Raw genomic sequence first — 26,038 nt, forward strand, 5'->3', positions numbered from 1 at the left:
TGATACCAAAAAATTAGAGGCATTTGAACTGAGGATGTACCGCAGAATATTGAGAATATCATGGGCGGAGAGAGTCACAAACGTCGAGGTCTTGAGAAGAATGAATAAAGAAAAGGAAGTCATATTTACGATCAAAAATCGAAAACTGCAATACTTGGCATGGCACACATTACAAGAAGCGAAAGATATGAACTGCTTCGAATAATTATGCAGGGGAAGATAGCAGGAAAAAGGTCCATAGGAAGAAGACGAAATTCCTAGCTAAAGAATCTACGGGAATGCCCTAGAATATCTACGTATAGCCCTGATGATCGCCAACCTTCGGAACGAAGATGGCACTTGAAGAAGAAGAATTGTTCTTTTTATAGCCAATAATTCGTAAACGTTACGCCACTGGCAAACGGTTCTTACATCATGTGACGTAAACAGTCTACTAAAACAACATGAATAGTCACTCCGTTTCTCTTTCTCGTTTTGAATAGTCAATTTCTCTGCCTTGGTCTTGTCAGGATTAACTTTGTAATTCCGCTTTAAAACTTTTATCACGTCAAGGTCGTACAAAAATCACCTTATAAAATCGATAAGGTTCTCATTATCATAGTTTATTAATCAAAATTATTAGACATTCAGTTCTGTGTGGTGTTGCTAGTTTTAGTGACATTTCAAAATAAACAGAAGAGACTTTGTGCAGGTTATGTGGATTGATTTTTGATAAAAATGACGGAACATATACGTAATGGTCACCAAAACGGTAAGTAAAAAATTTCTGGTTAATTTAAAACTGTTTTTTGTGAGAAAATGACTCGTTAATTTCTGACTCTGACAGTAGTACACGTGAACGCGTGAACTTTCTATGAATCAATAATCGACTTCCTACAGTGGCGTACTAAATATCCGTAATTTATTAATAAGTGAACAATAAAAAATTTAAATATACAGTGATGAGTGCTCTAATAACCGGCAAAATAGCACAAAAGACGGAAAACATAATACATTGCGGAACAAAAAGAGATGAAACTAGTGGAGGTGGAAATGATCTTTATAAACATAGATAAATAATATAGTATTACCAGATATGGTTATAAACGTATAAATTAACATTGCACTACATAGTTTCCCACCTTTAGACGTCTGTGACAGGAGTGTTTAATAAAATTCTACTGTCACAGTGACAGTTGTCATTTGTCATACTCCTCTGATACGTCTAAAGGTGGGAAATTATGTAATGTAATGTTAATTTATACGTTTATAACGATCATTTCCATCTCCACTAGATTCATCTCTTTTTGTTTCGCAATGTATTATGTTTTCCATCTTTTGCGCTATTTTGCCGGTTATTAGCGCGCTCATCACTGTATAACTACGATAACATTGTTACTGTTACACTTCTTTAAAATCAATCTATAGGGCTTTTCATCGATTTTCATTTGTTTCGAGCTTCTGTCATATGTTAAATCTGTATATAATATTAATATACACGGATTATATGACATTTGACAGAAGCTCGAAACAAATGACTGTGAATGAAAAGCCCCATGATCATCGATTGCCATTTGTTTCGAGCTTCCGTCAAATGTCGTATAATCCGTGTATGACATTAACATACACGATACACGGATTATACAACATTATGACAGAAGCTCGAAACAAATGACTGTGAATGAAAAGCCCTATAGGCCACTCCAACATGCTGTCAATTTTAAAATCGATCTGACAGCGGGAGGCAAACATAAATGTTATTCTATCAGCTCTTAATGTGTTTTAGATCATTTTAGTTGCATTTATTTGTAATTTTGTTTTGTACAAGGATTAATTTAAATTTTTTACTGGAATAATCGATAATATGCTTCATTTCTGTTATGTTTTGAAGGGTAGAATGCGAAGTAATCGTGATAAATTTCAGTTTAATCTGTTACCATCAGTGCTACATTTTAAGCATAAAACCAACTGAACTAAATAAGTTATGATCTAAGAGATATAAACAATGGTTAAATATAATAACAAGCTATAAAATGTACTATAAAAATGCTAAATAACTAACTACTGTACCTACAAGCAACATCTGTATTGTCTGCCAACAACTTTCGAAAATATTCACTCATCTTTATTTAGTCACTCCTTAAAACTAAATAAAGTCGTTCAATTACTTATACAACTAAAAACTACACAAAATCAACAACAAAATGTTCGTAAAATACAACTAGAACTATTAAAGTGGTAAGCAATTTAAGAAACACAATCTCAAACAATATAAACAAATAAAATATGTTCGTTCGCGGACCCTGTCGCGGACTTTTAGTCATGGAATGTTCCACTTGTCGTCAACTAGTCCCTGACTGTCTCTGCAAATACACTTATTAATAGGGCTTTTCATCGACTGTCATTTGTTTCGAGCTTCTGTCATGCGTCACATAATATTAATACAGCTACGTCATACGTGTTTGGTTTGTATCATTGGAAATACCAATAAGATTATAGGCTTCATATGCCAGCCATTTTTTAAACTTTTTGTAAGCTATTTTTTTGATAGGAACATGTTTTTCGATCAAATACTTACTTTTTGAGTTATTTTGGAAAAACCGTCCAACAGGGTTTTTGTTAAAAAATGAACATATTCACTCGCAAATAACTCGAAAAGTATTAACTTATTGAAAAAATTCTATAGAAATAAAGTTCCTTAGAATTACTCAGTTTATCCAATTCCAGGCTTATTTTAAACGTATGTTTTTCACCCCCGAGGAGTGGTGGAACCCACCCCCAGTGCAAAAGCACACATCGGCACAATATCACTTTTTTTTACTTGTTAGCTATGTGTATTATGTGTACCTATGCCAATGTGTATTTCATATCAATGCAAGCGGTTCTTTAAAATTCACAGCAAAAACCGTGAATAAATGGACTATTATTTGTAGACTAAAATATCAAAATGAAACAAACACAATAAAATCATAACAAAATAAATTAAAATGCCTGACTTCCCACATGGTCTTGCATGTAGGAATCGGCAGTAACTGGATGATATACCTACTAATAAAATTTTGTGTGTATTTATTATACCTTCGTCTTCTTTATCTAATATTTCACGACCAGGAAAGTTAATTTCAACCAAACCATCTCTTTCCCTCCACTTTTTATTGTATTATAAGGCGAAGTAGATGGAATTTAGGTCCTCTAATTATTATATGGCCGAAGTATTCTGTTTTTCTCATGTTTTTCTTCTATTTATACGTAATCCTATTTAATTTCTCAACTTTTATGTTAAAATTAATTTTTGTTTTTTTTTTGTTTTTTTTTCCAAATTTTTTGCAATTTTTTACCCTGGGTTTTGGCGCCCCTAAAGGGTGGCGCCCGTGTGCATTGCACAATTTGCACATATGGTAGCGGGGGCCCTGCCAATAACGTATGACGTAGATATATTAATACAGTTGAGTCCGCGAGTCTTTACCCGTGCGTCATCATTTAAAGCATACGAAATAAGTCGGAAATCTATTTCACGCAACAACAAGTGACAGAAAGTGGCTGCTGTTCCGATTACGGGTTTTATTATAAAATTTGACGTTATCAAATATATAGAATGTCAAATGTAAGTTTTGCTTCAAAATTTTTGTGCAGAATTACAGCTATGTTTGAAGTAGCTTAATAAATTTTTTATTATTATTGAGTAATAAATAAATAAACAATTTATAAAAAAATTCAATAACATATTTTATTTTTGTTATTTTATTCACTTTGACGGAAATCTAAACACAATCATTTCTTTACTGTGTGAATGACGTTAGCTTTGTATGTTTTAATTATTAATTGCCAAAATATAATTATTTACCTTAAAAGTTCAAAGCCCAATATAAAATTAGTTGTGAAAACAACTGTTTGTGTAATATAAAGAAACTTCAAAACGCAAAAATTCGACAAAAACCGCAAAAAATTCAACTGACTGACAGCCATAAAAGTAAACAAAGCAGAAACGTCAAACAAATTGTGCTTAAAATATGAAAACATACCGAATCGTCTTTTTTTGTACCTATCTCTTTTCAATGCACTGAGTCTAGATGGTTCATAAAAATAACATGTGTTTTTACTTAATAACAAACGGCAGCTGGTTTGTCATGAGTTTCATGCGTGGAAGAGAATGACGCTAGATAAAAAGTATGTGTTTTATCTCGCCAGGTATTAATGACGCACGGGTAAAGACTCGCGGACTCAACTGTATTAGATGATACATGACAGAAGCTCGAAACAAATGACTGTGAATAAAAGGCCCTATTGCCTCCCGGTGGTGACATATACGTCAAAGTCTTGAAATGGCCTACTCTGTTATGTGATAGATGTGTGTTTATAATATCACAAAAACTGTCAACTTCCTGTGCTTATGTATATTTTCTGACGTTCCAGACATTACTTAGACATTTCGGGATTTTTCGATGACATCTCGAATATTCTAGATTTTTTAATACTTCTTGTTTTTCGTCAAGAGACTTTTCTGTGGAATAAATCTGACGGAACTGTAGTAACATTATTTATAATACTTAATTACAGTAAAACCTGTATCAACGGCCACCTGTACTAACGGCCAGTTTCAAAATTTCCAAAACCGATTATAATATAAATAATGTAATTAGATTCCTTTATTTATGATCTGTTATCTACGGCCACCTTAGAAATTTACCTGTTAATATCAGCCAAAATATTTTTGTATATTTGTGTTGTGGATGAAAATACCCAATACTATTACGTATGGTATGTACTTAAAAAAGGATGAAATAACCTGCATAATTGAGGCCATGAGAGCCAGAGTGGCCCAACTGATTTTAACATTACTTTACATAATCAAAGAAAATGAGCAGAAGCTATCAATATCCGATTGTTTTAGTAATTATATGTTGACCAATAATGATTCTTGGTCAACATAAAACTAATAAAACAATCGGACATTGTTAGCTTCTTATCATTTTCTTTGATTATGTAAAATAATATTAAAATCAGTTCGGCCACTCTGGCTCTCATGGCCTCAATTAAGGTCGGTTATTCTGATACATGCATATGTCGTTAGTTAAAAGTTGTCTCCGTGTTCAATAGGTTCTTGTTGCTATCCACTGGGAGGGTTGATTAATATGGAGGGGATATGACATGTCGACGTGCTTCTCATGGTGGCATAATTTGTAAGTCGTCCCCCACGGGCGATAAATTATATGTTTTCTTACCTTAGTTATGAAATCCACCCCTTGTTTTCAACCAAATCCTTTGGAAACAAAAAGAATCTACATATACCTTTATCACTATAGTGTTTTCAATCCGGTGCAAAGCACATTACTTACCATTTTTATTATACGAAATCACAACTACAATGGTTCACAAAAGTTCCTAACCTTTGCTTGGGGAAAATCATTAAAAAAACTATATTTCATAGATATTAAGTCCGAATTATGGTGGTATTATCTTCAAAACACTAGAAAAGCAGCAGAGGAAGCAAAATGTCCACTTTATAGAAATTAAAAAGGCTTGAGATTGGGCCAATCGTCGCTTTTCAACCTTTGCATGTGCTTTGCATACAAATACTCTGGGCTAATTAGTAAAATACAAGGAAAAGTTATTTACCAGCAATTTTATTACTGGAATCGAATCTTATTATTGTATGTATTAATAATATAGGTATGCAAAGTCCGCAGATAGTGTGCTACTTTTTTATAAACAAAATGGCGCCCGAAAATCGTGTTTTTTTTTCAATTTTTGCTCTATAACTCCAAAGATTTTAACTTTACACCAAAAACATCCAAATAAAAATTCACCGCAATTAAATTCTACATAGAGACGTGTTTTTCCTGATTCACTTCGACGAAAACTTTCCTCGGAAAGAGCGGGTTTTTCCAACAAAATCTTTAATTTTCAACTAAAATTTTAGATAAGTAATTGTTAATCAATAATTAAATAACTTGGTAATGTAGAAGCCCTTTTCATATAGATTATAATTCCAGAAGCCGATGGAAATTGAATGAACAGTTTAGCAACAATTGAATTGTTAATTAAAAATTTACGGTCACTATAATAACGACAATAATTATGATGCATAAAAACAATTATGATTTTTTCATAAAAAGACACTATACCTATCTAATGTACTTTACAGAATTGAAATTGGACTATTTAAGCGTCCTCAGGAATATTTAATATCTCGGAAAATATTAAACTAAATTAAATTGTAAAAACGGTATTCGAAAAACAGCGGCAGGACGCTTCTTTTAAAAGAAAAAACGTTTAATTATGATGAGGAGTTCCTGAGATACAACCGGTCAAAGTTGACCGGAATTTACGGCAAAGATATAAACAATAGGATCATAATTTTCAAACCATCACCTTTTTATTTTTGTCCTCTTTCTCCACACCAATTTTCATATCTTTAAAATATTCATAACATATATTATTATAATAAAAACTATCGATAATACGTGGGAAAATTGCCAAAAATAGCAACATTCCAATCAAAAATTAGGTTGGAGAAAATGTAACCCTCAAAGTTCAAAACCGGTATACGTTAAAAAAATGCATTTTCTCGGGTTCCCATGGAGCAATTTCCTTCATTCTTTTTTTGTTCTCCAATAAATCGAGTAGAGCCATCGAACTAACTCATTATTAAATGTCAAACTTGCTTTTGTTTTGTTATAATAGATTAATTTATTTATAAGAACAGAAAACTACATATTTTTTCCAGTTGTAGGCTTTTTTTTAGATAAACTTACTACAAGTGTACCTTTTAAAGTTAAAAACATAAATATTTTTATTTGAAAGCTGTATAATTATTTAAACAATTTTTATTTAAACAAATTAAAATTTTGTGTTATAATAAATAAATTAATTTATTATAACAAAACAAAAGCAAGTCTGACATTTAATAATGTGTTAGTTCGATGGCTCTACTCGAGTTACTTGGGAACAAAAAAAGAATGAAGGAAATTGCTCCATGGAAAGCAGAGAAAATGCATTTTTTTAACGTATACCGATTTTGAACTTTGAGGGTTACATTTTCTCCAACCTAATTTTTGATTGGAATGTTGCTATTTTTGGCAATTTTCCCACGTATTATCGATAGTTTTTATTATAATAATATATGTTATGAATATTTTAAGGATATGAAAACTGGTGTGGAGAAAGAGGACAAAAATAAAAAGGTGATGGTTTGAAAATTATGATCCTATTGTTTATATCTTTGCCGTAAATTCCGGTCAAATTTGACCGGTTGTATCTCAGGAACTACTCATCATAATTAAACGTTTTTTCTTTTAAAAGAAGCGTCCTGCCGCTGTTTTTCGAATACCGTTTTTACAATTCAATTTAGTTTAATATTTTCCGAGATATTCTATTTGTTTTTAAGCCAAAAAATTCTTTATAATTTTAAAATATTCCTGAGGCCGCTTAAATAGTCCAATTTCAATTCTGTAAAGTACATTAGATAGGTATAGTGTCTTTTTATGAAAAAATCATAATTGTTTTTATGCATCATAATTATTGTCGTTATTATAGCGACCGTAAATTTTTAATTAACAATTCAATTGTTGCTAAATTGTTCATTCAATTTTAATCGACTTCTGGAATTATAATCTATACAAAAAGGGCTTTTACATTACCAAGTTATTTAATTATTTATTAACAATTACTTACTTAAAAGTTTAGTTGAAATTAAAGATTTTGTTGGAAAAACCCGCTTTTTCCGGGTTAAATTTTCGTCAAAGTAAATCGGAAAAAACACGTCTCTATGCAGAATTTAATTGCGGTGAATTTTTATTTGAGTGTTTTTGTTGTAAAGTTAAAATCTTCGGATTTATAGAGCAATAATTGAAAAAAACACGATTTTCGGGCGCCATTTTGTTTATAAAAAAAGTAGCACACTATCTGCGGACTTTGCATACCTATATTATTAATATATATAATCATAAGCTTCGATTTCAGCAATAAAATTGCTGGTAAATAACTTTTCCCAAAAATGGCCTCTTCTCCGATAATCAGCCCAGACTAAAAGTGATAATAACAATATGGCAGTCGTGACGTCACACTTCGGCTGTCAGCCTTAAATCCCTTCGTATTTAATCTTCCACCGCATTCTCCATGTCAGGGCTTCCTCCCAGATTAACTTGGCAAGACGTTTATTAAGGTGAGCGTCTATCAAGGAGTCTATAAACATGGCCAACCCATTTTAGAAGTTGGGAATCTTAGGCTATACATCTGTTTGCTGACTGAATTGTCCCTTTAATCTCTTTCGTGATACACTTATCTGCTGATTCTCACTCAGAGAATCGTTCGAAAAGAATTCTCGTTTTATCATCGTCAGTATTCGGAAAAAAGAAATTAATACTTACAAGCCATACGCAAAGACGAAGAAAATAATATTTACATTACCAGACTAAAAAATACATTCATACTGTAAATTTGAATATTGATTAAAAATTTTAAATTTTTTAAAAATTTCAATAATGTAATATTTGCTACCAGGTAGCAAGAGACAAATTAAGGGCTGTTGTTAAAAGTCTAGGGCTGTTGAAAGAAGAAGAATACTTAGAAATATTATCAATTTTTCAATAGTATGTATGATATTTCATCTTTAAAAATTTAAATTTCTAGAAAATGTCGTAAGATTACCCTCTAAAAACTTTTTTGTATGTACCTAATGTTTAAACAATATAACTTATCTCCAGACAAATTATAAACACTGCTCAACAATGCAATCGTAAGATATCTCAAAAAACTTTTTTTGTATGTAGTTTTTGAACAAAAAAACTTATCTCCAGACAAATAGAAGACAAATTACAGACACTGTTCAACAGTGCAAACTGAAACAGTAACACCAAATGAAGTAACTACTGGCGTTCAAATAAAATCTTAATACCTACTTATATTAAAATGTGACTTTCCTACAAATTAATCTCATCAGATGCGAAATACGATAACAACGAAATATGCAGCCATACTTTTTGTTTTCATTTACTTACTTTACATTCAGTTCCTTTGTTTAGCTGTCAAAGATTTGCATTAATGCTCACCTTGGTTATGTTAGACATCATAAAATTAATTTGCAATGTAAACAAGAACATTATAATAATTAAAATAGAAAAACAAATCACAGAAAATATTTTGGGTAACAGATATGTAGATGGTTTTATGTTATTAGCTCATCAGGGTTTGGTGACCTAGCTAGAGCTTAAATTTTATCTGTATATTATGAACGGATTTTTTACAACTGCCTTCATCTATCCGTCCTCATTTCCATTCTTGTCTATTTAAGGCACCATCCTTTACAAAGTTTCTTGCCGTCATAGCCTGATTAACTTCATCTCTCTAACTTCGGCATGGTCGACCTCTTGATCATGGACTTTGTCTATGGGGACAAAGGGGTGGTGCACTCCGCCCCTGGTGATTTTGCTTAGTTACGTCATGATCTACTTATTCCCAAATTTTGGTCCACTATCTCGATCATGAGCGTCACAAAAAAACCCTTATAATTTTTATATTCACCCCTACCCCCACTCCTTTGTCCCCCAAGCAGGGTTGCGCCCCTGGATATCTTGATTATTTACATCATGACCTACTTATTCCCAAATTTTGGTGCACTATGAGCGCCACAAAAAAAATAATAAAAACCACGACTTTGACCCCTTATAACTACCCTCGTCCCCCACTCTGGTTTCCGCCCTTAGGAGAACGTTATGTACACAACTAATTTAACATATCCCCGTATAGTTTGTCCATATTACTTATCACGAGCAAAATCCGCTCCCAGCTCTTGGACTATAACGGTAAGGTAATGATGACAAGCGGCAGCTTTCCTTCTGCCCTATTTAGTAGCCATCTTGAAAATTACTTCACAACTCACAATAATTTAACAATGAAACAACTGTTAGTAAATACTTAGGAGTGCAAATAATTTCAAAAGCAGGGAGTAACGACGAAATACATTCCAGGATTGGCCAAGCAAGATCAGCCACCAGACAGCTACACGGGTTATTATGGAATAATAAAATACCAAAAGAAAATAAAAGAAGAATATATAAAACAATAATAGAAAGTATTGGTTTGTACGGCGCCGAACGCTGGGAAATAAACCAAAGAAATAAATAAAAAATTAAGGCCATGGAAATGAACTATTGGAGACGATGTTACCGGTCAGACCACGAAAACGTCACATGTATTTTGTCTGACAGAATTTCCAATTGATTTGTTACCCTTTCATTAAACTCTCATGCAAAAATCAGGCTGCTATTTATCACCAAATGGGCATTATAATGAGTGGAACACGTAGAACATGTCAGATGACAGGAATTATGACAGGTGATAAATAGCAGTCTGATTTTTGCATGAGAGTTTAATGAAAGGGTAACAAATCAATTGGAAGTTCTGTCGGACAAAATACATGTGACATTTTCGTAATCTGACGTTCCAAATTTTTAACCTGTTCCACAATTAAAACTTCCCCTGTTCCAGTGTTCCCATATATCAAAGTTTGTCCGACTAGACACCCTTAAGCTATTAACAAATTTTCAGCTTGCTATTAATCAACTTTTTGTTCATACGCGGGATCCAGACCTATAATGTACGCAGATGATGTAAACTTAATAATAATGGGAAGAACCGCAGAAGAACCTTAAAGAACTTAAAGATAATGGGAAGAACCGCAAGAGACATCACAGAACTATATGTGAAGCTTGAAGAAAATCAAAACTGAGTAATCTTATATAATTTACCAATAAATGATAGTTTACTAACAACAGTAACAATTAAATTTGGTACCTAAACCAATTTTTGTTTGCATCTTTCAAGTTGCTGTGGAAACAGTGCTGTCAGAGACACATCATCTCATGTAGTAAACCCTCGAGTCACATAAATTCAGGTGTTTCAGAGAAATATCTTATATTCTGTGGAAACATCTGAAATCAATTTCTCAGAATAATACGAAGTAGAGTAATGGAGTTAAATTTGTATATACTCCATCGAATTTACTTACCGTTGCACGTCATCCGCGTCATAGCCCGAGACGTCACATGATACCAACACGAAATATTTAGGCGGTAGTTGTGTTCTTTTTTAGAATCACTTTGCCGAGTACACTGGCGTTACAGCCACTAGGCATATTTTATTATATACGCGTAGAAATAATATTTGAAGATTTCTATTAATGTTAACTTAAAGAAATATACAATAATATATTTCATTTAATTTGTATAAATGGATTATAAAGCGTTTTTATGAAGCACATTTGTTCGGAATACACTGTAACTATAATCGAACGAAGGTGATATTTTGGCATAAATTGGTAACATTTATTTGACAGTTGCGGTGATGACACTTCATATTTGTTTATATTCCTTACTATAAGTATTTGTTTCATTATATTTACTGTTTTTCTTATGTACTTTAACATAAGATTATAACTTAATTCTTGTTTTCTATTTCTAAAGTTTTTATTTATTTACATTGAATATTAATTTGTTTTGCTGTATAATCCACTTCCGCAAAAAGTGTGTGATGTATTTGATTTAAAATGAATTCAAGAATTTTTTGTAATTGGGCAACAATGTCAACTTAGATCTCTAGCGTAAATAATGACGTGCAACGGTAAGTAAATTAGACGGACTGTACTTGATAAAGAAGTGTTGAATATTGTGTGCATATAATATAGGTATTTACAACAAAAATGGTGGCATGTTTAAATTTGTAAATTAGAACACGAAATCACAAGGAAGTCCGTCTAACAGTTTTTTAACACAAAACTAAAATATTTTAAACCTATATGAGTACACTCACATTCCATGGTATTGTATTCTAATTATTTTTTACACTTATAAAATTTGCATATTTTCTTTAATAGTAACGAATATGAAATATTTAATAGTTTATTCAGTCAGAATATTTTCTAATCACGACACACCAGCCAAGTTAAGGAAAATCAGCTGGAATAACGGATATATTAAAGATAGATAACTTTGAATTGTACAGGATACAAGAACAGATGGTTGTGCAGTTTTCAAAGACATAAGAAATAAGCTACATACATCAGAAACATTATCGATTATATAATTCTCAACAAAAGTGTTCCGTGGTGTGGTGGTTGCGTGTGTGATCTTATTGTCCACGGAAACGATTAAATGAAATTAAAATAAATAATGTAAAAACAACAAACTGTCTGTCAATAATATATTTATTTTAATCGGTAAAAAGAACGTGAAAATGTCTCGAAAGAGGGTTTGTTATTCTAGCGGGGGTGTGACCGCACAGGGTGCCTGCTGTGACTCTACTGAACTACAAACATCAGTTTGTCATTATGTGGTTTTAAGAACCGTCTTCGAATGCATTTAAAAAGGGATGTATTGACATAAGGTCTGATAAGGTAATTTATTAAATGCGGAATTTTTGTTTCCCATGCATAAACTGAACAGGCCATTAACATCTGGTTTCGTATAGATATTATGAGCCGAAAGAATGTGAATTTTAAATGGCACGTATTATTTCATTTTGAAAAAGTTATTAAAAATTAAAAATTAAAATTAGCAAAATAGTAATTGAAGCGTGTCGCCACAAAAGCAATACTGTTAAAATTAGAGATACACAAGTAAAGAAAGGAGCCCAATGTGGCACTGAACACCGATTGACAATTTCAGAAATTACACGATGAACACCCAAGCTAGAAAGAAGGAACACCAAGTAGAAAATGAAGGGAAAGAAAAAGAAATGAATTTTAACATACATTGATTGCAAGACGATTTATTAAAGGGACCTTTACCCAGAGACATGTTAACAATAGACCAGGACCAGGCTATAGATATGCCACTATGGATTGATTGATATATGGATTGTCCACATGCTACGAACTTGCCCCGTGCACTAATATTTGCGGGACAAGACCAGAGTTGTGCTTTTTCCAGTAAGTTTCAAATAATCTAAAGGATTTATTTATTTAACGTAAACTTTAAGCAGTGTTCTTAATATCTACCAAAAATAACTACACAAGACGCAAAATTTGCTGTAAAATACCGCAACTTTGTTAGACAGCTCTAGTTTAGATATGTACTGCACACGTACTCACATTTTATAAATGGCAAAACAATGGAAGAATTACTTCTGAGTAAGAGACATATATGTCAATCAGTTCATACTAATCCAGAAAAGATTTCTACTCGTTAACTTGTACAATTGAATGTATCTTATGATATTTTTAGAGCAATTACGAACTTGCCCCCTTTACGATCTTACGCCACTTCACCTTATATCTCTGCACATGCATGAAATTATTTACGAATTTCTTTTTATGCTAGGTCTCTTTTTTACTCACAGAAACTAATATCGCAAAATTAAATCGCCTGTCCATAGAAACCACAATAAGGGAAATAAGGATAAACAATACGGCATGTCTTTGATACCTTGTTTACTATGAATTTTGACGTTTATCAATCTTATAAATGGGTTGTTTTTCTACTATGTATTTTAAACAAAAAAAAAACAATTAACCTGGAAGAAAGCAAAAATATCATTATGACGATCAACGTGTTAAATCTAACGGCAATATCTTAATGAGTGGAATTATTTGATAAGCTCGTTACACCGTATCGTGATCTAGTATAATAGTTTAGAAATAAAAAAACGAACTTTAAACCGGTAAATATTTTATTGCTTTATACAATAGTAATAAGTATTTTTAGGAATTATTAGATATCCTTTGTTAGGCGTTTGTAGACTTTGGACCTGATACCATACAGGTACCATATACTTTAGCGATAATAGAACAACAATGAAAATGAAAGATATTGCAATCACTAAGTATGTATTAACTATTTTAGAAACGCCGATAAGGTTCATTACTCTATGGTATCTGTAAAAATTTTTCAGTAAGTTATAGTACAATGACCGCGGGGATCTAGGAGATCTAGTTGGGTTTTTGTCATAGACATAATAAAGGGTAGACCAGGCAAGGTATGGGCTGCTCTGTGCATAAAGGTGTAACGCCAATATTAAGGATTAAGTGGTCTAGCCATCTTTGTCTGTCACATGAGCAGGATCGCTTAGTAAAAAGAGATAAACAGACCACCAATAGACTGCCCGCGCTTTACGCTATTTTGGTCAGTATGCCTTGTCTACCCTTAATATGCCTATGGTTTTAGTTCAGCTGTGGCATTTTCCCTATTTTTTTATAACTGCACCATTTGTTTGAAATTTTTACAATTGGCAGGAAATTAGTCAAACAAGTTATAATATGGCGTCGATGTGTTCTTCCACACCTGGAGTGGTTGGCGCCCCTTTTAGAGGGTTGAAATTTTTACAGTCACAATAACTCCGGGAATTGAAAGAGAATATGTTTGTTCCAACACAACGAAAAACCGTCATAAAACGATCACGAAACTGCGCAGTAAACAAAATAACCCATGGAACCTATTATTTTGCTGTCTGCGCGCAGTTTCCTGATCGTTTCATGATGGTTTTTGTTGTTGGAACAAACCTTACAGTTTTTGTTTGTAAATTGGTTGTAGTGTTGCTGTCGGAGTGGCTGTTGTAATTTAGGCCTGAATCTGGTTCTGTGGGTGGAATTGTCTAATTGGTTGCTGCCATTGCGGAGGTGGACATTTTGGCTGTTGATAAAATGGTTTTTGGATGAATACAAGAATACAGGCATCTGCTGAGTTGGTCTTTGTGGTCGACCTTCTTGATAATTGGCATTGGTTTAGCACAAATAACAGATACTAGATAAAAGGACAAACAGTTTAAAATAATTATTCTGGAAGCTACATTATCGACCATGGCAGTAGACAGAATGTCATTCTGCATCATGTCCTGCACGATTTATTAAGAGCAAACAGTAGCGATCAACAGGTAGCAACAAACACGGTCCAAGATTTCGAAAGTTCTGCGAACTTTCAAAAGTGAGGCAACAGTGCGTCGGTAATTCGACACTGACAGTGAAGTTTATACTATCAAAAACCACGGTTATTAGACTTTATTACGGTTGTCTTGACCAACGGTGGTGGGGAGACATATATTTTTGACTTTACGTCACAAGAATACACAATCCCATATTTTTAAATGATTTTCGATCATTGAATGTGTGTTAATGTGTATTATTTGTGTTATTATTAAATAATAAGACAAATAATACACATTTTATCTTATACCTGGTGGTGAATCGTAAAACGGGTCATAGAAAACTCGATGTAAAATTCTAAATTGTTGAATTCCTGCTTCGCTAATTATTTTACATCAAAAGTCATGAGAGAATACTTGTAGGGCCAGTTGTTCAATCAGTAGTTAACTCATGGATTAAGTAAACTTTAATTAAATTTAATCTAAAGATTATTTTTTTAGAAGTTGTTCAATGTTAGTTAACTTTCGGATTTATTAAACCCGAGTACTGAAGCGGCGACAACGTTGCCAGTTATTAATTAACGACTTGGAACAAACTTTATCATGAAAATTGTACATAAAAATGTGTTCTGTGTTATAAAGTTAATGATTTTTGACATGTAGTGTTTAGTACATTATTACATTAGTGTATTAGTTAATTTACATTATTAAACATATTTAAAATGGAAGAAAGTATTAAAAGTACAACTGCTAACTTTGCGTAAAAAATAGTTATTTATGATATAAGTGTTAAAAGTACACATTTAAGGCACGCATGTGAAAGTTTGCAGAATTTGCGAAGCGAGTTCTGCAATTCACATGAGTGCCTTAAAAATTTTTATTTTGTAACACGCATATCATACAATATTTTTTCTACAAACGTAATTACAGGACAATATCTACAAAAAATTTTACTTGAACTTGACTGATATTCAATTTTTATATTTTTTTGACATTGCATCAAAATTCAAATTCAAAATATCTTTTGTTAAAAAAATTGTAAACAACACACTTACAGCAAATTGTCACAATTGAATAATAAGTGTCTAATATACATACAAAATTAAAATTACAACTACTATGAGTTAAAAGTTAAAATGTGTGATTTAAAAACTCATACACGGTCTATACGGTCAATACGAACTGCAGTGCCATAAAAATTTTAAAGCACTAGTGCCTTAAGTAGCATTTTTAACGCTCGTATGGAGTGCTAAAAATTGCATTTTTAACACGGTTGTAGAAAAACATGTTTAAATAGTAATGTTAATTTTTTAGCTTATAAAAATATTCCTATTCCTTCACAAAAATGTCATTAAAAGTTTTTCCAATTTGTTTTTACCTGATTTTTACACATAATGAAAAAAGCGAAACTTCTGGAAATATGTATTTATAAATAATTAATAATTATCATGCATAAATTTGTAGAAAGCATAAGTACTGAGATAAAAAGCATAAGCACTGAGAGATCTAATTTATTTTTGTACTAATATAAATTTTTTAAGAAACACATTTTTTTGAAGACAAAAAAATTATATTAAAAACAGCTAAGAAATATTCGTCCTCTGTCATATCTCTGTCATCAAAATAAAAGAGAAATAACCATTATTATTAGAGACACGAAATTGTAATAGATTATTACTGCATTATTACTGCAAATCTTATCTACGACTGAAAATTTATAGAAAGAACAATTCAAAATACATACATATCTAGCTAGTGCAATAACTATGGTTGTTCCAATTTGGAATGTTCTTGAAAATATTTAATTTAAAACCAGAAAGTAAGGTTACAAATCTTTAGTTAACAGCGTTAATCCTTCGTTTTTGAGCGATTAAGATAATCTCTAGTTAACAGATGGTTAAGTGTTAAACTTGCATTGAACAACGCAATATTAAGTTTAATTGAAAATTATTTTTAATCTGAAGATAATCTCCCATTGAACAATCGGCCCGTAGAGAATTAAAATCTGTATTAAAATCAAAAGTTAAAATTGTTCTACGATTTAAATGCATTCCAAAATGTTGAAAAATATGATACATTTGCCACAATAGGTATGCGTGTAAAAGTTAGGCCACACGTTACTATTTAACTGACAGTGCTCACACCATTGACTGAAATCTTTATTATTAATAGTTTCTCCGCAACTGAGGGTATCTTATCAACTGTATTGTTTTTAAACAATAAATGATAAAATAAAAATATTGACAGTTCAAAAATGTGAACATTATTGCATTGTGTGTGGCCTAATTTTGGGCTGAAAAACTGAAATGTATTACATTTTTACAAAATTTTGGAATATGTTTAATTAGTAGACCAATTTTAACAGTTGTTTTCAATACAGATTTCAATCCTCTACAAATAGTTTCTAATGTCTTTTGATGTAAAATAATTAGGGAAGCTGGAATTCAACAGTTTAGAATTTTACATTGAGTTAATGCAAAATTTTGACTTATGTCAAAATTCTCAATGTGTTTTATTTGTATTCATTTTTTCGAATCCTGAGAAAACTAATAAATATTTTTGAAAAATTTAAACTCAGAATGAAAGACTACATTGTTACCGAGGGCCGAAAGTCCATGAAAACTTCTATAATGTTTATTTTAATAAGTTACAGGGCTGAAAATAAAAGAGAAGTGTGATATTTAATTTAAAATGTTTCATTCAATAGAAACTGCTTGTTTATTCTAAGGAGCTTTCCGCCCTCGGTAATAATGTAATTTTTCATCCTGCGTTTAAATTTTTCTAAAATACTTATTAGTTTTCTCAGGATTCGAAAAAAATCATATTACGATTCAAATGACAGTACACTCGTGACGTAATCGCACCCTTAATGTTCATTGGTTAGTCGATCTGGGCAACCGTAGTAATGTCTAAGAACCGTGATCAGAAACAATAATTTTTATACACATAGGCGCGAAATGTTGCCAAGTCAGTGACGTTCTTAATGGCGGTACAGGCTCCTTTTTGCAATATTTTATTTAGTTGTAGAGTAATTTCCACATACTAACATATTTCTGAAATTGGGCTCTGTACCGCCATTCTTTATTATATTACGAATATGTGTGCCAAATATCTCGACAAAATATTCAAAATTACAGCCGCAATGTTGGAACGCGTTTGTTGCTACCTGTTACTACTGTGTGCTCTTAACTTAATATAATTATACAAAATATTACTTGATATTTAATTTGTTTCAGGAACCTCGGGTGAATACGAAGAAATCAAAGTACCCGTTCCCTGGGGACACATAACTGGTAAGATTGATTAATAATTTGTAATTGCTAATATGTTACTGATGGGATGTAAGGGATGGGGATGTAAGGGATAGTGATGCGCAATACATAGCCTCTCCTATCCAAATGTCAACCTCACCTGGCCGTGAGACGTGAGATGATCACGATTATGATCATCCGGTACATCCTGCTAGATCAAGGTCCCTATACCATAGGTTGTATGGTAACTTTGACATTGACAAATGAAATATTGTCATCGTGACGTCACCCAGACGATCAATTTTACGAATTGTTTGTAAACGTAATAGGATACGTGGTTTGGAGGCTATATTTTGTTATATGGTTAGTGTTTTAATTTGTGTTTATATCTTGAGATATAATGTATCTATAGATATCATTAAGTGTTTTTAGTATAATAACTTAAACCCAAAACTCTTTTACAAGTGTTAAGATACATTTTAATGTGGTTGTATTAAGTACCTACTTACTTACTGGATTTTCTTTCTGCTGTATTGTATAGTAAAGGACATTCTTGTATAGAGACATTACAGTTCTGTAATGTCTCTTGCAGTTCTTCACATCAAGTTTACATCTTAGACTTACTGAACAATATATCTAATTAAGTCTATAGATAATAGATCTATTATATGTAATTGTTTCATATAAAATTATAACCAATATTGCAGCCATCTGAAGATCGTTTGAATAAACAATTATAAACTAAATGAATATATAAAATGGGGAAAATTCCCTTTATTGCACTGAAATTGTATTTTTTTATAATTTACTGTTAATGTAAAACTTCACAGGTACCTATTGAATGGAATCATAATGTTTTAATAGTTTTGGATATTATAATCCAGTACCTAAGGTAATCAGATGCTCTAATGTTAAACTTAAGGGAAAAACTACTAATTTTGATACATAAATCTTTAGTTGAATCTCTTTTTCACCATGGTTTACATGTTAGGAGGAATTGATAATAATGTACTACATGCATTATCCCCAATTCAAAATTATTATATACCTACTCAAAATCATTTAAAAAAGTAAATTGTATTCAACCCATTATTAATATACCTAGGATATTTGAATGATTTAGTCCCATATATATACAAGAAAGAATCTCTTTCTGCTTTAATTAAGTAGTAATGCTATTCTACTGCATGTATTTAATTGCAATTATATTCTATGATTTTTGTAACTCTACAGGTATCTACCACATTTTTTAAAGAATATATGAAATAGTCATTAAAAATCCAAACGTATTTTTTTTTAAATATACACATTTTCAATACATTCCTACTTTCCGAGTTCATTTCAGTGAGTGAAGTGAATGAATTTGAATGCAGCATTCTGGGTGACGTCACTCCCGCCATTAGATTCTCGACGCTGATTGGTGGAAAGTTACCATGCAACCTGTCTATTTATGAACCTTGCTGCTAGATAACAAACAAGGTCCTATCGTCGGAGTGATTGCCGGTATAAGCAATCCCCCACTTACTGACCAACAGCTTCGGGTCATTCGGTGGAAGAGTCGGTAAGTGGAAGGGCACCTTCTTGCCCTAGAAATGAGAAATCATTTCTAAAGGTGGACGAACCAGACATGGTCAACGGCGTGAAAATGCATAAGGCAACGGTAAACCAATGCATTAAATGCTCATAGAGCATCCCTAGTTAATCATCATGACTAACAACATAACCAAACATCTCCCTTGCAAAGTCTCCCCGGTCGGCAACATGCGAAAACCTTGCAAAGTAGCGACTTGGAATGTTAGAAGTCTACATCAAGCTGGAAAACTACATAATGTCGTTAAAGAAATGGAAAGGCTGAATATAGATATTTTAGGAATCAGCGATGTCCAATGGCCCGACTCTGGAAAGATGAAAATCAACAATAAAACAATATACCATTCAGGAAGTCAAGACGGTTCACACAGATATGGTGTCGGGATAATACTAAACAAAAACATTGAGAAAGCTGAAGTAAATTTCATTCCATACTCCAACAGAATTATCCTCTTACAAATAAATCAGAATAATCCCAAAATAAACATAATACAAGTTTATGCTCCAACTGCGGACAAACCAGAGAGCGATACTGAAACTTTCTACGAAGACCTAGACAATATTTTAAAATTCATTAAAACGCAGGATGTTACAATTATAATGGGAGATTTTAACGCAAATTTTGGGGACGAAAAAGTAGAAGAATGTACAGGAGGATATGGTATGGGCAACAAAAACGAAAGGGGTGACAGATGTATCGAATTCTACCAAAACAATAATTTTGTCATAACTAATACATTGTTTAAAATTACCAAGAGAAGACTATAAACCTGGAAGTCACCAGCAGATCAAGAATGGAGAATTGTAAGAAACCAAATAGATTAGGTATTAATTAGACAAAGATACAAGAACGCAATTATATCTGCAAAAACCTATCCAAGTGCCGACATAGGATCAGATCACAACCCAGTAGTGAGCAAAATTAGGCTCAAAATGAAAATAATAAAACGAAGAAAAACAGATGTAAAAATCGATACAAGTAAACTAAGAAACCCACTCATAAATCAACGCCTGACAGATGAAATTAATAACCGATTAATGAATGTTAAAGAACAAATTCTGCAAAATACTGAAACGGAGACAAAATGGTTATTAATAAAGACAGAAATAGATAAAAGTCAAAAAGAAATTCTAACACCAACCAGATACAAAAAAGAAACAATGGATGAAAGAGGAAATCTTAGATTTACTGGAAGAAAGACGTCAGCATAAAAACAAAGATAATCAGATGTACGAAAATGTGGATAAACAATAAAGTCCAAAATTAAGCAAACAAAAGAACAATGGTTAAAAGAACAATGCGCAGAAATAGAAGAACACCAGAAAAGACATGATAGTTTTAACACACATAAAAAATTAAGGAATTAACTCAGAACGACAGAAAAAGAAAACCGGGAATACTAAAAGATACAAATGGGAGACTTCTGTTGAGTAGGTACTAACGAAAAATTAAAGAGATGGACACAATACATAAATGAATTGTTCAAAGACAATAAAACAGAGCAGATGGAAGTCGAAGTAGAAGATGATATGGTTTTAAAGATATTAAAGGAAGAAATTAAATCGGCATTAAAAAACAGCAAAAATGGTAAAGCAGTAGGTCCAGACCAAATCCCAGTATAAAGCTTAAAATGTATAAGGCAACAGATAGTTAGTTATACAAAAGAATTTGCACTCCGACTTACAGGAGAATTTTCTCTGTGTCCAGACAGATGTCGCTAACGCGTCCGTACGCCTTTAATATTTTATTTATGCATACTTCGACAGCTTGGGGATTCAGTTCGCTTCGGGATACCTACACCACAGGCGACTCTGAAGACGCTGAAAAGCAGAAACCTTGGCCAGCCGATGGTGGTGACCCGAATCGAATTTAATCTAGAGCTGTCTTTCCTTAAAAATTTTCTTATTCAATAACATTGTTGACTTTAGCCAGTCTGATTTTACCTGTGTCATAATATCTTATTGAATAGTGCATACAGTCGGAAAAATGAAAGAATACCCATGAACGAACGTATAAAACACGCTGTATTTTCCTGTCACCGTGCCACAAAGAAAATTGCCCAGCGCAATTACATGTAATAATAATTATTACATGTACTTGCGCTGGCCAATTTTTTGTATTACACGGTGGCAGGAAAATACAGCGTGTTTTATATGTTCGTTCATGGGTATTCTTTCATTTTTCCTACTGTAGTGCTGTTATCAAGTCTAGGATTTTACTTTCGTTATCTACAATTAATTTAAGTACTTTGTAACATTGATTGTCTGGACTGTGGCTTTTTCATTTTTCTGAGTTTTTATTGCATGATTAACTTCTTTGGTTATTTCTTGACCGTTTTCATTTGTTCAATAATCTGTAGATGGTGTAGAGCAAGGTCTGTCGGCTATCGTCGTCAAAAAGTGTCTGAATATATACTTTCCTGTGTCGAATTGTAACACAATACTCTGGGTATTGTGATTTGGAAAGAGTAAGGACTTACAAATTAAAGAAGAAATAGGAGAGCAGTATATGAAGAGACTAATTAAGAATGGCTTAGCTCAGAAGAGCAAATTAAAACGGATGGAGAGACAAAAAATCTCAAATGAGGATTCGGGCTAGCTTTACTACACTGAAGATTGACTTTGAGATATAAAACAGAGATATTGGATAATGAAATGATATAAACAATGTAGAAAATGAGACCTTTTAATATAAAACTCAATGCAACTAAATAAGACCACTGGAAATAGAATGATTGGAAAAGTACAATCTCTCTTGTTTGTCTTCTGTATCTAAAATTATTTCGTTTTTATTATTTCTTAAAATTATTGCTTGCCTCTTTCTGTGTCTATCTGTCATTTCTTTGACTGTTTTGTGGACATTAAAAGTGTCTTATCTTTCCTCAAGTTGTTCTATGCCTATATAAATCCCTATTTCTAGTCATTTTGCTGACATCCAGATTTTTTTAGCTTCTCTGCACTTTTTTCTAATAATTTTATTGATTCATTTGTATTGTGTTTGTTTTATTATTATATTTTGTTGTATATACGGTATTATATTATAGTTTTTTCAGTTCTTGTTTAAACAAAGTTACACACATTTGCTGTTATTTTTGCTAGAACAATATTTCATTACATCAATGACCTTGAGTATTTTCGTACCTATTTAATAATTTTAAGTGCTTTTTGTTTTTTTACTTAATTACAAGGTTACCTTGTTATACGTATATTTTTTACCTGATAGAGATATTAAAAACACTTTCTGCAAAAACATGTCTACATATAAGTTACCATTTCCTTTATAATTGCAGCCAGTCAATCACATATGCAGAATTAGTATTCATCAATGATGGCTCGTGCATTGTGTACAGACTAGAAAAAGGAACCCAATATTTTAGCTGTATTATATTCAAAACTTACTAAATTCACGACGTCTGTTTCTCTAAAAACTGATCGGTACACTCATATTGCAAAACTTTTTTACTTTTCTTTCTATTGTTTTATTTTTTACAATAGACAGTGGATACATTAAAGAACAACAATGTTAAACAAAGTTAGGAATAACACGCTACCTTACTGGACACCTTTTTGAATGAAAATTTTGTCTCATGTTTGTTTCTTTGCCGTCTACACCAGAATGGAAGCTACTTGATTCTAATAGATTCAGATGTTGTAAAAGTCTTAAATCTTTATCATCCATTCCAATACTTCAGAACAGGTCAATAATAGATTTAAGTACCTGGGATGTTGGATCGATAGCAGCCTAAATCCTGATTTAGAAATACGATCTAGAATAGAACAGGCCAGAAAATCTTTCGAAAAAATAAAAAAACTGCTTTGTGATTCTCAAATAAAACACGAAGTTCGACTTTATTAAAATCGTAACATTTTGTAGTTTGGTCGACTTTTCTCTATGTAGTTGAGACATGAACCCTTAAAACATCAACAGCAAATAAATTGAGGGCCTTTGAAATGTGGATCTACCGAAGAATCCTTAAAATTTCTTGAACATCCTATACGTCAAACGAAAAAATGCTGCATAGAATAGGCAAGGAACTACTTTTCAACACAGTGAAAGTTTCAACAAAACATCATTCCAGGCCACATATTGAGAAATATAAGTACCAATATGGTCAACTTATAGTGAAAGGAAAGATCGAGGGAAAGAGAGGATTAGGAAGGAAGAGACTATCGTGGCTTAGAAACATCCGACAACGGACAGGGCTAAATTTGGAGCAGCTAATAAGAACAGTTATAGACACACAAGAGTTTGCAATTGTATTAGCCAACCTCTCTCTTTATTCTTTGCCCATTTCTCGCAATACTTACGTGTTTGTTTTTTTCTGTGTCCATACTATATTTCTAAGCATCCTTCTGTAACACCACATTTCAAATGAATGTAGCTTATTTATGTGTTCTCTCTTCAATGTCGATTTTGACACGTTACATTGTTATTAATTTGTTAAAAACCTGTATGTTTGTACAGGTATTTATACTCATATTCTCTAATTAATATTTATTATGTTTTTTAGGAAAGTGGTGGGGCTCTAGAATTGTTCAACCGATCATCGCAATCCATGGCTGGCAAGACAACTCCGGAACATTCGACAACTTGGCACCACTGCTCGTAGCTAAAGGCTTTTCGATCTACTGTATAGACCTACCAGGCCACGGCTTCTCATCACACATACCAAAAGGTCTGCAGTACTATCTTTGGTACGATGGCGTCCACTTTTTAAGAAGAGTAGTCAAATACTTCAACTGGAAAAATATAACAATCATCGGCCACTCTCTTGGTGGGGGTATCGCTTTCTTATATGCCTCTATTTATCCTACCGAGGTTTCTAAATACGTATCTCTTGATATTTCCAGCCCTAGTGTAAGAAGCTCCCACAAAATGATCGCCATAGCAGGTCATAGTTTAGATAAAATGTTCGATTACGAGAGGAAATCGGTAGACGAAATGCCTTGCTACGATTATGAGAATATGCTGGACCTCATGGTACAGGCACATACCGGATCTGTCGACCGAGAAGGCTGTAAGATCTTACTAAGGCGGGGTATGACCAAGGCTCCACACAAAGAAGGCTGTTATTTATTCACCAGAGATCCAAGGTTAAAAGTAGGAGTCTTAGGATTCATGACCATGGATCTAGTGTTGAATTTTGCTAGAGAAATAACCTGTGAAGTTCTAAATATTCGAGCGAGTGACGGCTTGAAGGTAGATCCACCAGAAAACTACGACGTTCCTTTAGAATATATAGAAAAGTATGCTAAGAAATTAGTGCGAGTCAATGTTGAAGGTACTCATCACGTGCACTTAACTAACGCAGAAGCAGTAGTACCAGCTATAACAGAGTTTCTGTTGGCAAAATGAAGTGGAAGTAGCATATTTTTCATAGACTGTTCAATAAGTTTTACGGTTCGATAAGAGAAACACAATGTTATGGTTTAAAATACACTTTATTATGCAAAAATCCACAAGGAAAATAAAATTCCTGTAGCTGGCTGTATACACCATAAATCACAAAAAATACTGGATCCTTTGTAAAAGGTATATTTAAAAGACCCCAATAAGGGTTACATTACATAAGAGATTACATTTGAGATATATAGCTAGTAGATTAACGACACACGTACATTTTTGTGCTCCTAGTAATTTTCAAGATTACGCTGTAAATAATAATAATTTCGCAAAGAAATTTTGCATACCAGTTTCCATATACCAATAGTCATTAGTGGTTGTAAAAAATTTTGTGTAAAAAAAGTGCAATTACAGTGAACATAAACAACTGTGAGTACCATTTCACAATTTATTAATAATAAAACAAACTATACTAATTACATACCAGTAAAAAACCCGATCATGCCTTCTACCTCAGTTTGTTCTAACTGCTCCAAAAACATAGCAACAGCTGACCGTAAACTTCAGTGCGATGGTTGTAAGCGACAAATACATATCACATGCACGGATCTTTCTTCCGACGATCGCGTTACTCGACAGAAAATTCGTGGGATAAGTATCCTATGTAATTCTTGCAGCTCAAATATCTCTAATTTTTCGGAAATAAAAGATCTTTTGCTGGACTTTAAAATGGAAATTCGTACGAAAATTAATGATTTTGAAAGTAAAATAACTGAGTTAAATAACAAGCTCAGCCAAATTGACTTGTTTAAGTCTACCGAATTCACGGATAATATTGCAAACGAAGCTGTAGATCGCATGACATGTGCGAAGAATATTCTAATCAGAGGCGTTCCAGAATCTTCCTCTGGGGATGCACAACGCAGAAAAGATGACGACGCAAATAAGATTAACCTTGTCTTGGCAACTGTTGGCTGTCAGGAAAAGCAAATCACTTTCTACAGAGTCGGCAAAGCGAACC

General features: G+C 32.6%; 1 protein-coding gene across 1 annotated transcript; it reads left to right on the plus strand.

Annotated features, from left to right (window-relative positions):
* Positions 1-440: 440 nt before the first annotated feature.
* Positions 441-25,245, plus strand: LOC114327142 (probable serine hydrolase). Its single transcript, XM_028275659.2, has 3 exons — positions 441-751; positions 18,069-18,125; positions 24,185-25,245. The coding sequence occupies exons 1-3, from the start codon at positions 718-720 to the stop codon at positions 25,027-25,029; spliced, it is 936 nt and encodes a 311-aa protein (XP_028131460.1). The 5' UTR covers positions 441-717; the 3' UTR covers positions 25,030-25,245.
* The last annotated feature ends 793 nt before the right edge of the window (positions 25,246-26,038 follow it).

Source organism: Diabrotica virgifera, chromosome 3 (genome assembly GCF_917563875.1).
Source record: "Diabrotica virgifera virgifera chromosome 3, PGI_DIABVI_V3a".
Lineage (NCBI taxonomy): Eukaryota > Metazoa > Arthropoda > Insecta > Coleoptera > Chrysomelidae > Diabrotica > Diabrotica virgifera.